This window comes from Hemibagrus wyckioides, linkage group LG21, assembly GCF_019097595.1.
Source record: "Hemibagrus wyckioides isolate EC202008001 linkage group LG21, SWU_Hwy_1.0, whole genome shotgun sequence".
Taxonomy (NCBI): Eukaryota; Metazoa; Chordata; class Actinopteri; order Siluriformes; family Bagridae; genus Hemibagrus; species Hemibagrus wyckioides.
In genome coordinates this window covers 20,360,794-20,375,177 of record NC_080730.1, presented here as the reverse complement: position 1 = coordinate 20,375,177, position 14,384 = coordinate 20,360,794, and the positions used below count along the sequence as shown (strand labels likewise).

The window sequence follows — 14,384 nt, the reverse complement described above, 5'->3', positions numbered from 1 at the left end:
AAGAGAGCCAACAACAACTTTAAAGACAACAGTCACCCCAGCACAGCCTTTTCACACTCTTATCATCAGGCAGATGCTACAGGACTGTTAAAGCCAGTTTCTACCCACAGACCATCAGGGTTGTGACCGTCACCCATCCACTGCCCACCACCACCGTCACCAAAGACAGATAGTACCCTCTGACTCTTAGAGGATTCAGAATTACTTCATTGTACGTGTAACACACTGTTTGCTGTACATATGACAGTAAATTGTTGAATCCTCGTGTTGAACTGGAGTGTCCTGCACAGAGCCCTGACTCTGACTCAACCCCACTGACCACCCACTGAAACCCAGACCTCCTCACTCTCACAACACCAATGTCTGAGCTCACTAATGCTCTTGTAGCTGAATTATCACAAATAACCACAGAAACAATCCAACATCTAGCGGAAAGCCTTCACAGAAAAGTGGAGCTTTTTATAACGTAACAGGAGTGTGATGGTCAGGGGGCAGAATTTTTTGGGCGTATAGTGTAGGTTTATTACCTCTGTATTTTGCTACATAAGCCTTGGATACACCATAGCAGTGTTATAAAAAGATTGCAGCATTGAACGCCTGTTTCTCTGTATTTCCTCTCAGGTTTCATTGGCTGCTGATTGGATCTATCAGATTGAAGCCTACTTTTGGAGTCTGGTCATTAACAGGCTTGAAATCTGATCTGGACTGGATCAACTGCTGTTCCTTTTAAGAAAACATGATTAGACAGTATGATAAGAGAAGTTTATTATGAAATCAGTGTATGAGATCACAGCAGAAATCACAGCCACATTCTCGGACAATACTGTACCATTATCTTTAGGTTGACTTTGTCATTATTATTCAACAAAGATCACGTCAGACTCTCTAATCACATCAGACTCTCACGTTCTAGTGCTCTTATAATACTGAACAACTTGCTATCACTGAACACACTGACAGAGGTTTGAGTACTCAAGACCTTGCCACAATTCCTACTTTGTTTATGTCACCAAAGTGCAGACTTGGAGGATGATGGACCGACATGAAGGACTGGCAATATGAGACACAGTCTAAAGCAAAAACTGAAGCCAGTGAGCTCATATATAAACCGCCCTCTTCTCTGGTGCCTTTCCTCTGGGTTTTACTGACAGTCACATGATCTCAACATGGCAGTGGCATTGACCATGGCAGAAGGATCTACACTATGCAGAAACATGTCAATCAACACCACAATAAACGGTGTAAACATCGACATACAAACAATGTACCCTGGCAACTATGAAATATCTAGAATGCACTTTATTTCAAATGAACCACGACATAAACTTCAGTGATGGTGCAACAATAAAAATGCTGGCTTCAGCTTTTAATGGCATTTTAATGGCACCCCCTATGCAGGGACCCTACAGAGGGATCTCGTTTCCTGGGATGTGAGGGGCATCAGGAGGGAGAAGGACATGGCGATGGTCCTGAAAGCTGTGGAGCTGTTTGTGTGATGGAATGTGATGGAGTGTAACTTTGTGCAAGTTTAGTTAACACCTCTGTCCTTTAGAACAGTGCTAGGTGTAGTGCTCTTGCTTTTCCCCTGTAGGGAACTGTAGGGTTACAGAGATAAACTCTGCTTATAGATTATAGATATATATGATTAACAAAGGAGAGCGTTAAAGCCGTTAGTTTGCGCGTTCTCGTTTGCGCGTGAGCAATCCATTTAAAAATTAAAGAACTAAAGGCAGTGTGTTCGTGTGCGCGCGCGCGCGTGTGTGTAGGGTATATATCTGTTTATAAACACCTCCATTAAGGTTTAAGGAAATGTGAGAATATAACACTGCGGCTTCTGGCTGTTAAATGAACGAAACTCGGTCCTTCAGCTGAAGATTTGAAACAGCGCCGTGTGGCGTGAATATAGACAGCAGTGTGTGTGTGTGTGTGTGTGTGCTATAGGCGGTGTAGGCCACTATTTCTGACATAGTATGCGGTTTGGAACACAACCAACGGCTTTTCACAGCCTATCCAGAGCACTATACATCCAATTAAAGGGTCATTCGGGCTTCGACCCGCGGAAATTGACCTCATGTCTGAACCCGGGGTGTGTTAAAACCGCAGGCAGCACAGGACCCGCATCACGCATGCTTATTTTTTCTCCCGTGTCTGTCCCGTTACTCACGTGTAATGCTGCGGGAAGGTGAGGCTGTCCACTCCGCTCCACGGCACGCTGAAGATGAGGATGATGATCTGAACGGTCAGCAAGCACACGACGCTGTAGGACCGAGTCCGTATCGCCATGTTCCATTAAAAACCACACCGAGCGAAGATTCGTCGAAGAACGGAGAGAGGGAGAAAAAAAACAACAGAAAAAAGGGGTTTCGTGGACAAGAGGGGGATGTGATATCCGGATGTGTGGAAGATCCGGGGCTGCGGTTTACTACAGGAAAATGAAAAGAGAATAAAAAGGTGTGAGGTGATGAGGAGAAAAGCTGACGGCTTGATTTGAGAGAATCCGGAGACTACTGACTGCCTGCCGCCCGCGCTCCTCTCTCTCTCCCCCTCTGTCTGCCTGTCTCTCTCTCTCTTTCTCTTTCTCTCTTTCTCTCTCTCTCTCTCTCTCTCAGAGATGTTTGAGTAATCGACACAGTCCTCCTGAAGGTGATGGACCCTCAGCTCTTTATTGTAGCTCTACACTGAAGACACTTGGGTGTGAGATCTACAGATTATAGATTACAGATGATTATGAGGTCATTGGTGATGTTAGTGTCTATTTTCAGGGTTTCTTTACAGCTCTCACATCATTTCTGTCAGCAGATGCTGCAGTTTTCTTTAACTGACCTGTTTATTCACAGGTCAAACCCAGGGCAGAGTTTCAGAGCTCCTAACTGTTTATACAGTAAAATGTAGCATGATGAGATGGTTTTTAAACATCGAGATGGAAAATATCAGGGAATGAAAGGTTGATGTTAAAAACCTAAATGTGTTGAGCCAAAGCAGTAGACTCTGCCTTGCTGTTCCGATACTTTTGGAGGGGGCGACACTGGAACTGCAAAATAAATAAATGGTTTGTTTAATGGGTTTTATCTCAAGTAGCGAGTCTGGTTGTGTTCATCACCAGCAGCACTCAGCATGCTCTCCAGTCCTGCATTACCTCACATCAGGCTTCAGATCATTCAGGAGCAGAAGAAACGCCTGCCAGGAAGCTGGCACTGAAACCAGCCGCCTGAGAGGCAGAGAGCCGGCAGGAACAGCGAGTTCCTCCTGATGTACAGATAGAAATGAGTTACAGCCTGAGAGAACTGCAAGGACATTCGCCTTTATCTTTCTGCAGAAAAGTCTCGATACAATATGTCTGAGCTCCGTCACACTGCTCTTCTCTTCCAGGAGTGGAGTTCACACGGCTTTACAATATAATAAACACCTAGTCTAGCACATTTACCTGCTGCTTCTCTTTCTTTCTTTCACCCCATCCCTCGACCCCATCCCTCCCTCCCTCCCCCTTATTTTTGTTACACTGCTAATTAGCTGACTAGCAAAGTTATGCTATTGTCTTTGGTAACAGCATCTCTGTCTGTGTACTCACCATAAAAACATTTTCCCTCAAGTTTTCCAACATGCAACACTTGGGACATACCCATGTTTTCCATACTCTTAAACACACACACACACACACACACACACTGTAGCAGCCTGTAATCCAGCTGCCATGCCCCAAACTGCACAGCCTAATTACTGACAACACCGGCCATGCTGTGCACTACAGGAGGGAGGAACTTTCTCTTCCTCTGCATATCTCTCTCTCTCTCTCACACACACACACACACACACAAACTCCTCGTCTCCCATAATTAGGCCGGATACAGCTCTCAGCAAGCTTTGTCTCAGACTTGTATCTGACTAATGTATTCTTGCAGTGGCATGCAGAACAGAGCCAGGCTATAATCTCACTCTGTGTGTATGTGTGTGTGTGTGTGTTCTTCACATCCTATCTGTGCAGTCAAAGCGTCTGGCTGTTCCAGAGAAATCAGAGAGTAAGAGGATGATGACAGTGATTGCTGATAATCACACACCACATCTAGTCATGTTCATTCATTTAGCAGAGGCTTTTATCCCGACTGGCTTACACACCAGACAGAAAACTGTCCACTCAGCTGAGGCTTGAGGAGTCACTCAGTGGCTGACCTGTGGCTCTCTGACCATCCAGGGATTTCAATTCAGAAACTTCAGTTAAGTCACTGAAATCAGTAACTTAGTATCAGTATCAGTAACTCCGCTCACATCGAGCTCCATCACATCAACACAGACATTTCATACCTGTGTATATGTTTGCATCTGAAACCAAGACAAATTCCTAGTACTGTAAAGTGCTCTTTGCTGACCCTTTGCTGTAAACTGGCAATAAAACCTTTTCTGATTCTGAATAATAATAACACAAAATAAATCCAATAACAACACACCATGTTGTCTTTAACAGCAACTACAGAGAAGCAGATACACTACACATCTGTCTCTCTCTGTTTGTCTGTCTGTCTGTCTCTCTCTCTCTGTTACTGAAATTATTTTAATACGTATTTATTTATTTATTGAGTCACTTTGATTTTTATTATATGTGACATGTAAAAAAAGGTATTGTAAAAGTCAAAGTCTCTCTCTCTCTCTCTCTCTCTCTCTCTCTCTCTTTCTTCTCCAGATCTTTCTGCCTGTTAATCCATCTCTGGTTAATGAGTGTGACCTTAAAGCTGCCAGCTCCAGCGGTGTGAAGAAAAAGAGAAGGACAGAGCGAGGGACTCTTCACCTGTTTGTCAATCACACTGCAGTGATTCTCTCTGTTCCCGGTGTTCACAGACATGGTGATGGTGCTTCAGGGAACCAGAGAACCTTCAAGAACCAGAATGTGTTTCCATCAGGGTATGAGGTTCTTTACACAATAATTAACTAAGATAGAACTTTATTAATCCCGGGGGAAATTCGTTTGCCAGAGACTGCTTCAGATACAAGAAAAAAACTCATCTACATATACAAATATATTCAAAAGCACAAAATGTATTCGATGATATAGATGACATAAAATATAAATGAAAAACAGTTGAAATATTACACACACACACACACACCAGTACTGAATTAAAAGAATGCATATTAATGGCGGCTGTTGCCATGGCGATAACATGATAACCAGCAGCTGGCCAACACACTGGACAAACGCTTACTAGACTTCCAGATAAACTTCACCAGCTCATGAAATCAGAGCAGAAAAGAGTCCACAGTAAAGTTTTTTTGCAGTGTGTGATCGGGCCATTAAAGGAATGGAGTAATCTGAAAATACACAAATGTTTACATACAAGAGTGAAAGAGTAAATCCTCCAGGCTTCACACTGGTCATTTTTCTCTCATTAAATGCTGCCAGATTGCTGTTCCTGTTTATACCACCCACTGTTATCAAAATCATTTATAGTTTGTTTATTATCCAGTTTTTGTTGCACTGCTAACTCCAATGTGTTTAATAATCCAAACCTCAGTCTGACCGCAAATAAAGTCAAGCTAATGTTCTAAATTAATTTGGGAAGGTTAAGATTAAAAAAAAATCTCTGCAGCTCCAATAAACAAACAAAAAAACCTTACTGCACTCATTCACATGCTTCAGATGGATGTGGAGTTTATTTCTCAGTAAAAAAAAGTTTCATGAAGTTGTTTTGGATTGGATTGAAAAGCGGTGTTTAGTCCCGCCCACTTTTTTTGATTGACATCATAAACTTTTCACTTTACCTGTAGAATAAAGACACTGCTGTCCTCTTGAGGGTGTGAATCTCTCTCTCTCTCTCTCTCCAATATTCCCATGCTGTTCTTCAGATGTTCTTCAGAGTTCTGTACACGAGCTCATCTTCAGTGTTTCCATAACTCCACCTGATCTGGAGAACTTACCAGCCAGAGTTCGGGTTGAAACAAAATTGTGGAGCTGGACACTTTGAAGACGGGATTTTTAAAGCCCTGAAGCGCACCGATGCCCTCTAGTGGCCGTGCTCTGTTATAACAAGCACGAAATACAACAAGAAATAGTCCACTTTGAGGTTTTATAATATATTTAATAATTAAGATATGCATATAAATCAACCTTGTGAGATCAAGTAAAAATCAACACATCATCAAATATGCAGCTAAGCGATTGTAAACATGAGTAAATCAGAGACGTCCTACTTCTAATTCAAATATTCAATATTTCATGTGTCCTCGTCGAAACACACACACACACACACACAGCTCGCTCAAGACCTCACTCACGTCCACATTTAAGACTTCATCGTCCTTCACGTCACTGTGCCAGAGCAACACCGTGCCCCAGCTGCGGAGATGTAGTGCTGAGGTTTTTATTTCAGATTTAATGCAGAATCCTGAGATGTTGGATTAGAAGCACACGCTAGGAGGAGGCCGAGGTCTCGCACGGGACGAGTTCCCTCAGCTCTTTGGTTTAAAAATAATAATAAAATAAATAAAACTCGGGTGGAGAGATTAATAGCAGCTGGAAGTGCAGAACACCGGCGTGCTTTAATAGAGTGAAACTGCAGTGTAGAGAGAGAGTGTGTGTGTGTGTGTGTGTCTAGGCCTCAGTGCTCAGAGCAGGCACGCTGGCAAGAGCAGGGATGAGGGTCTCGTAGATGTGGATGCCTTTGAGGAACACACTTTCACTGATGAACTCGTTGTGGTCGTGCAGTAAGATGGGAGTGCGGTTTATCGGAGAGAACCCGATCGCTGGCAGACCTACCTACACACACACACACACACACACACACACACATACACACACACACATACACACAGATTGAAATAGAGAAATACATATTTATAAGAGATTTCCAAAAACATTTGTATGGTACAGACAGATATTGATGGATAGATAGATACACTATATTGCCAAAAGTTTTGAAACACTCCTCCAAACCAGTGAATTCAGGTGTTCCAATCCCTTCCATGGTCACAGGTGTATAAAATCCAGCACCTAGGCATGCAGACTGCTTCTACACACATTTGTGAAAGAATGGGTCGCTCTCAGGAGCTCAGTGAATTCGAGTGTGGTACTGTGATAGGTTTCCACCTATGCAATAAGAACAATCGTGCAAATTTTCTCACTACTAAATATTCCACGATCAACTGTCAGTGGTGTTATAACAAAGTGGAAGCAAGTGGGAACAACAGAAAGCAACTCAGTCCTGAAGTGGTAGACCACGTAAAATCACAGATCGGGGTCAGCACATGCTGAGAAGCACAGTGCACAGAAGTCACCATCTTCCTGCAAAGTCAATAGCTACAGACCGCCAAACTCCATGTAGCCTTCAGATTAACTCAAGAACAGTGTGTAGAGAGCTTCACGGAACACATCACCAAGTGCAATGCAAAGCGTCAGATGCAGTGGTGTAAAGCTGACCACCACTGGACTCTACAGCAGTGGAGACGTGTTCTCTGCAAGTGACCAATCATGCTTCTCTGTCTGCCAATCCCATGGACGAGTCTGGGGTTGGCGGTTGCCAGGAGAACAGTACTTACCTGACTGCATCAGTGCCTGACCTCACAAATGCGCTTCTAGAGGAACGGTCAAAAATTCCCATAAACACACTCTTAAACCTTGTGGAAAGCCTTACCAGAAGAGTTGAAGCTGTTATAGCTGCAAAGGGCAGGACAACTCCATATTACATTCATGTGCAGGTAAAGGCAGATGTCCCAAAACTTTTTGCAATAAAGTATAGATAGATAGATAGATAGATAGATAGATAGATAGATAGATAGATAGATAGATAGATAGATAGATAGAGGAATGAGTGAGTGACGTACAGCTCTGATGAAGCGGCTGTCTGTGGCAGCAGGAAAAATCTCCTTCTTTAACGTCATGTTCCTGAGTGAGACACAGAGCAAACATTAATCACTTTCTAATACTGATACACCACAGTCACACACCTGAAAGAGGTGTGTGTGTGTGTGTCCTCACATGGACTTGCACGTGGAGCTGAACGCACTCCACCAGGGGTCGCTGTCCTCTGTGGAAGTAGTTTTCTGATTCATTCCTTTCTGTTAAGGACAGAAGTAAATAAACTCCTTCACTGACCTGGAATCAGTGCAGACATGAAGCAGAGTGAAAACGAGTGGCTGCTTACAGACCTGCGCAAAATCGTAAGTGATGTCATCACCCGCCTCCTTACACCAAGCTTTAATCTGCTCCTCAAACTCCTGCACACACACACACACACGTCACAGAGAGTTGGGTCCTGTATATCCCCATAGCTCCATAGTCTGATGGATAGTAACACACACACACCTGCAGATTGACAGTGGGTGGGATTCTAATGTCGAAGCTGACGTCCATCTCAGCAGGAATGACGTTGTAAGCCACGCCCCCATTCACCATGGTCATGTTAACGGTGGTGACATCACCCAGAGTGAAACACTCGCTCATATTCAGCCTAAAAAGAACACACACACAATCAGTGTGATGGGAAACACACACACACACACACACACGTTAAAGAATCTTCACTATATTGTCTCACTCACCGCTGTCTCTCTCTCTCCCTGAAGTCCAGGAACAAATTAATGACCCGGCGCTGAAAAACACAGTACAGAGAGAGAGAGACAGTTTGGCATTCTACAGTCAGATGGTAAGACAGACTGGTGGAGATGTAGAATACAGTGAGACAGATTATTAAGACCGAAAACCAAGAGCAAGGTGGTTAACCAGACAGACAGGCAGTAAGACGAATAGACAGACTGACAGAAAGTGAGACAGACAGATACACGTTCAGGGAACAGGGAAAGAGACAGGCAGGTAAACGCATGCAATCAAGTAACTGACCAGTTTTTCAGCTGCTGTGTTTTCCACAAACCTGGAGCCATGACCTGGACTGCCTGGACACCTTACAGTCACCCCTACACACACACACACACACACACACAGGCTGAGTCAGACACAATGCACAATATAAGACACTGAGTCACTGATTATGAGATCAGATTCACTTACACCAAGGATTCCTTTCTCCATAAAACACTGTGAAGGCTTCTGAGGGATTGGCCAGACCTGCAACACACACACACACACACACACACACACTTCATAGGTCCCTCAAAGTTTTCCACAAAGTAATCCATGCTCAGTAAACCATCGGGGCCTCTATTTAAGGTGGCACTCTGCCCGGCCATTCACAGTTACACAGTCAAAAGCGCAATACCACCTTAAATTAACCCTTACTGCCTAGTAATGTTCTACAGTGGAGCCAAAGACATAAACATTACAGATGATGAGCATGTGTGCTTTCCACATCTGCACTGTGAGGAGTGTGTGTGTGTTTTTCATTTACCCTCATCCAGGGCAAAGCCAACGTTGAGCTTTTGAAACTCGGGGTGCTTTATAAACGTCTCCATTCCTTTCTGACCTCCAACTTCTTCATCTGAAAAGCAAAGCATTCTGAAGTTTACATGCAGTCAGGTCATGATCTCACACAGAAGACGGATTATATCATTTACATCGTCTTTTACATAGTAAAGAAGCATAAAACTGAAATGAACAACTGTGGAGCTAGAACTAGTTTTGGAACCTAATCGGAATATACAGAATGTTTAGTCTTAGTCTAGGTTTTTCTGACCTGTAGGATAGTTCTATAGGAACTAGTCACTTCAGAGGTTTTCAAACTGAGATCTAAGCAAGGAATAAAACTCTTGGGGTCATGCTGTTCTGAATAAATCACACATGATGGAGCAGCATGACTGCACCGGTTTGACTGTTTTAACCTCCTGACCAATCAGAAGGTGTTATTTTGTTTTTTTTGTTTTTTTTTTACCTGGGACAAACATCAAGTGGATGGTACGAGGGAACGTTTTCCCGGCAGCCTTCAGATGACGCACAGCTTCGATATACCTAAAAAACACACAGGTGTATAACACAGTCACAGACCGCAGGCGTGACGGAGTACTGAGAGTTAACACACAGAGCTGAACTCACTGTATGGTGACCGACTTCATGTCCTGGGATCCTCGGCCGTAGATGTTTCCCTCAGCATCCTTCACAGCAGCGAACGCGTCGTACTTCCAGTGCTCCTGCAGAGTCCATCACACACACATTAGAATTCTGTCCTGATTTCAAGCTGTGTTTTTTTGAGACACTGGAATTCTGTCTGGCTTCTTATTCAGCACTGCTCCTGAATCATTATTTTACGATATGTGTCATTTTTATCTGTGTATTGTCCTACTGTTGGTCCTTGAAGGTGATGCAGGATTAAATTCAAGTCAATTATTGTTCACTTTTAACATTACAAATATAAATGGATTATTTATTAGCTCATATAAGCGTGTACCCGAAGTACAAAGTCCTCCTTTATGACGTTGAGGGCACACACTTGAGGTTTACAACAATAAAAAAAGTAATATATGACTACTGTACTTCCTCTTCTTATTAAACTACACCGATCAGGTATAACATTATGAGCAGTGAGAGGTGAAGTGAATAAGACTGATGATCTCCTCATCATGGCCCGTTAGTGGGTGGGATATATTAGACACCAAGTCAACATTTTGTCCTCAAAGTTGATGTCAGAAGCAGGAAAAATGGACAAGTGTAAGGATTTGAGCGAGTTTAACCAAAAGGGCCAAATTGTGATGGCTAGACCACTGGATCAGAGCATCTCCAAAACTACAGCTCTTGTGGGGTGTTCCCAGTCTGCAGTGGTCAGTATCTATCAAAAGTGGTCCAAGGAAGAAACAGTGGTGAAAAGGCGACAGGGTCATGGGTGGTCAAGGCTCATTGATGCACGTGGGGAGTGAAGGCTGGCCCGTGTGATCCGATCCAACAGACGAGCTACTGTTGATCAAATTGCTGAAGATGTTAATGCCGGTTCTGATAGAAAGGGGTCAGTGCATGACAAATCAGGGCAGTAAAAGGGGGACCAACACAATATTAGGCAGGTGGTCATAATGTTATATCTGGTCAGTGTATAAAGTCTATTCGCTTTTCAGTGAGTGTGAGGAACCTTCGGGCTCCGGCGTGTGTTCTTGTGATACCTGGTACACAGGAACGACATCGGTGTGAGAGTTGAGAAGGATGGACTTCAGCGCAGGATTTGTGCCTGTCCAAGTCAGGATAGTCACTACTCTACCAGGACACACCTGAGACACAGACATTTATTATTAATGTATTAGAGACTATTTATTATATTTATTAAAGTTTCTGTGTTCCCTGGACCATGGTAACGTGCTACAGGTTTAGACTGATGGATTTACGGGTCTGATCTGCTCACAAAGACTTCCTGAAGCGCTTGTGAAACTTTTAAGCTAATAAACTTGCTCATTAGGAACTTCCTCATACCTCCACTTTCTTCATGGGCAAACCGAGTTCCTCTGAAATCCTGCCAAGAAACCCAAGAGCAGCATCTGTACACACACGCACACACAAACATATGCGTGCACACACACACACACACATTTCCAGTCAGCATTTCACTCAAACCTGCTGACTCAGATCATTTTCTTGGCACGTCAGCATGTTCCCGTGTTTGCATATCTGAGCTATGTGAAATATCAGGGGCAAAAACAAAGTGTGTGAAGGCTTAAGGCTATGAATAAAGTGACAGGTAAGCAGAGATAAAGTGACAGACGAGTACAGACGAGCATCCTTAACACCCTCTCTGGAGTAAAGAGACGAATCTATATTTGTCGGAGTGTGTACCATTCTAACCAGCTTTTTCCAGATGTAATACTCAAGACTTTTGAAGATTTATGACAGACAGCTGGACTCAGGTCTTCCTCAGGAGATCAACTAAACAAATCCTCCTCTACTCACCATTAATGAACCCGTTATTAGAAAGAATATTCCTTAGTTTAAGCAATAATATTTAAATAAATAAATACAAATCAGAACCGTGACTCCAGTGAATGAGTGTGTGTGTGTGTGTGTGTGAAAGAGAGAGAGAGAGAGAGAGAGAGATTAGTCATTAGTGACTCAGGTACCATAGTCCGGTTCTGGATGGACAGTCTTCAGACGGAGATATTCCCTGAAAAGAGCAGTGGAAGGATCTTCGCTTGCTCCTCCTCCTCCTCCTCTACCTCCTCCTCCAGTATTCTGTCCGTCCTGATCAGGCAACATGCCACCGTCTCTCAGAGATGATTAACCAGCAGGAGCTGACAGGTCACACACACATACACACACACACACACATATATACACACACACACTCAAGATTAACACTGCTGCTGTCAGCACAACTGTTCTGTTTCCTGTAAACACCTATTTATAAAACACACACCTTATTATTACTATCAACATTATGAGTATATGAACATATTACAGTATTAATATTATACTGTTTATCAGTCCATTATAAAAGGCTTTAAGCATGAAAAGCTGCGTGTTTCATCTTTATACAGTAAAAAAACAAACAAATGCCGCCGGCTTCATGACTGCAGCATTTGCTGCTTTATAAAACAGGAACATTTACGGTACTGATCTGGAGTCAGTGTCCGCCGGTCCGCTGTATATCTTAATGATAACACTAAATACAGCAGCTGATCTGGGAACAGCCGTAAACCCGCATATCATTAAGAAGCTGGTAAACTGGCATTAACAGTATTTGTAGCTACACAGAGGCTTCCAGCAAATAGGATTTAAAATAGGTTTAAAGTCTGTCGAGAATAAAATATAATCATAAAAAAATAATAATAAACAGTGCCGTAAGTGTTAAAAAAAATGGTTAGCTAGCTAAATCTGGCTAGTTAGCTGCACCTAAGGCAAACATCTGGTTTTACCTGCTCAGGTTTGATGGATGGTGCTGAGAACCAGGCGACTTCTGAGGTGCAGTCGATTTGTTTCAGGAAGAAAAGAGGAGCTGAATTTTACCTCACAGTTTCGCAACACAACAACTTGACACAGCGCCTACTATTTCCTTCATACTAAACAGTGCGCTAGTGTACACAGTGTATTTACCCTCTGCCTATTCAACACCGCCTCAAATTATAAGCTTTACAAAATGTCCTTGCTATGTACAATACTCATTAGCACCAAAATCGACTTTTCTGGCATTTTTATACTCTATTTCGAAGAGTACTAGTTTGCTATACTATAAAGGACGCTAGCGTCAAGACTCGAGCCCCTGTTTGTTTATTACCGGATGCGGCGAGGACAAGTAATCGATCACCGATTCCTCCATCAGCTCACATTACAGAGGGAGAAAAACCTAGAACATCAAACTACACTATTACACTGTTTATAAACAGGTTATTACCACCACTTCACTCAAATCACAGTTCACCCTTTTTGTATTAGATATCAAGCTTTAGATGACCTTAAACCTTTTCCCTCATCTTTGCTGTAACACGCACTACAGTACACTTTGTCACTTTAATATGTGCAATATGTTATTTTATACGATGCGCAATACACAGAAATCAATAATATATTCACGTGTAATCATCTATACAACTCTAACTTAATTAAACACAATTAAACACAATGTTGCTGTCTGAGTTGCCAACTAAATTTCATTGTATTGTATACAATGGCAATTAAGTACCTTAGCTTTACCTTTATTAACTAAAAAGCACACAAAAAACAATACCAGGGATATGTGTGTATGTTATCAAGCTTTAAAGCTTATTAAAGCTATGATTAAAGCTGTACAAGTTTTAGAAATATAAAACACAGCCAAACCTACATATGCACCCCAACCGTCACACCCTCATGTGGCTGATCTCCAAACTGCTGGAAAGTTCCAAGCACTTTAGTAGATCCAAATGTGTATGCTCGAGCATGAGCTGCTCCAGCATGGCGAAGTCCCTGTGCACAAAGCAGCTCCATGAAGACAAGCTGAAGTGGATAAAACTGGAGTGTCCTGCACAGAGCCCAGACTCAATCCCACTGACCACTTTAGGATGAACTGGATGCCCAGACCTCCTCACCCCCACATCAGTGTCCAATCTCACTAATGCTCTTGTAGCTGAATAATCACTAATCCCCACAGACACGTCCCAACATCTAGTGGAGTACCTTCCAGAAGAGCGGAGCTTTTTATTAAGTGATCATGTGTTGGTCAGGCTGCACAAATAACTAATAAATATAACATCAAGATAGAGAGAGGAAGACAGAGGGAGAGAGAGAGAGAGACAGCAAGAGACAGACAGACAGAGAGAGACAGCTAGAGACAGACAGACAGAGAAAGACAGCTAGAGACAGACAGACAGAGAGAGACAGCTACAGAGAGAGAGAGAGAGAGAGAGAGAGAGGGAGAGAGAGAGAGAGAGAGAGACGGACGGACAGAGATAGAAAGAGAGGGAGAGAGTGTACACTTTTCAGAATTGTAAAGGCCATAACATTTATGAGTGAAAGGTGACATCTGTTCCTCTTCACTGCTGAACTGTTAGAGCAGTAT

At 42.9% G+C, this 14,384-nt stretch overlaps 2 protein-coding genes across 6 annotated transcripts in view; both read right to left on the bottom strand.

The window, feature by feature from the left end:
* cacna2d2b (calcium channel, voltage-dependent, alpha 2/delta subunit 2b) overlaps positions 1-5,924 on the bottom strand; it is a 42,619-nt gene extending 36,695 nt beyond the window's left edge. The window contains exons 1-3 of one of the 4 annotated variants that reach the window (XM_058373644.1): positions 5,752-5,924; positions 4,781-4,863; positions 2,165-2,422 (exon numbers count right to left, since the gene is read on the bottom strand). In XM_058373644.1, the coding sequence (XP_058229627.1) occupies positions 2,165-2,283 (119 nt within the window). In that variant the 5' untranslated portion in view covers positions 2,284-2,422; positions 4,781-4,863; positions 5,752-5,924. Of the gene's footprint in view, positions 1-2,164; positions 2,577-4,780; positions 4,864-5,751 lie in introns of those variants that run through there. The other 3 variants (XM_058373643.1, XM_058373645.1, XM_058373642.1) reach the window with 3 other exon arrangements.
* Positions 5,925-6,496: 572 nt separating this feature from the next.
* Positions 6,497-13,142, bottom strand: LOC131342577 (aminoacylase-1A-like). Of its 2 annotated transcripts, none has more exons than XM_058373649.1 (15): positions 12,766-13,142; positions 11,971-12,141; positions 11,330-11,394; positions 11,026-11,130; positions 9,971-10,065; positions 9,810-9,886; positions 9,330-9,419; positions 8,993-9,049; positions 8,825-8,898; positions 8,527-8,576; positions 8,291-8,435; positions 8,134-8,202; positions 7,964-8,043; positions 7,810-7,870; positions 6,497-6,741 (listed from the first exon to the last, which is right to left on the bottom strand). In XM_058373649.1, the coding sequence occupies exons 2-15, from the start codon at positions 12,104-12,106 to the stop codon at positions 6,712-6,714; spliced, it is 1,134 nt and encodes a 377-aa protein (XP_058229632.1). In that variant the 5' UTR covers positions 12,107-12,141; positions 12,766-13,142; the 3' UTR covers positions 6,497-6,711. The 2 variants fall into 2 exon arrangements, with proteins under 2 accessions (XP_058229632.1, XP_058229631.1); XM_058373648.1 differs by having other exon boundaries at positions 6,497-6,745; positions 12,766-13,141.
* Between the last annotated feature and the right edge of the window lie 1,242 nt (positions 13,143-14,384).

What these genes read in the sequence shown, in the direction of transcription:
- LOC131342577 (XM_058373648.1), bottom strand. Translation starts at nt 12,106, where the DNA reads ATGTTGCCTGATCAGGACGGACAGAATACTGGAGGAGGAGGTAGAGGA. An exon ending in TGGAGAAAGGAATCCTTGGT is followed by an intron (nt 8,899 to 8,992) that starts GTAAGTGAATCT and finishes GTGTGTGTGTAG; the next exon opens with GGGTGACTGTAAGGTGTCCA. An exon ending in CACCCACTGTCAATCTGCAG is followed by an intron (nt 8,203 to 8,290) that starts GTGTGTGTGTGT and finishes GTGTGTGTGCAG; the next exon opens with GAGTTTGAGGAGCAGATTAA.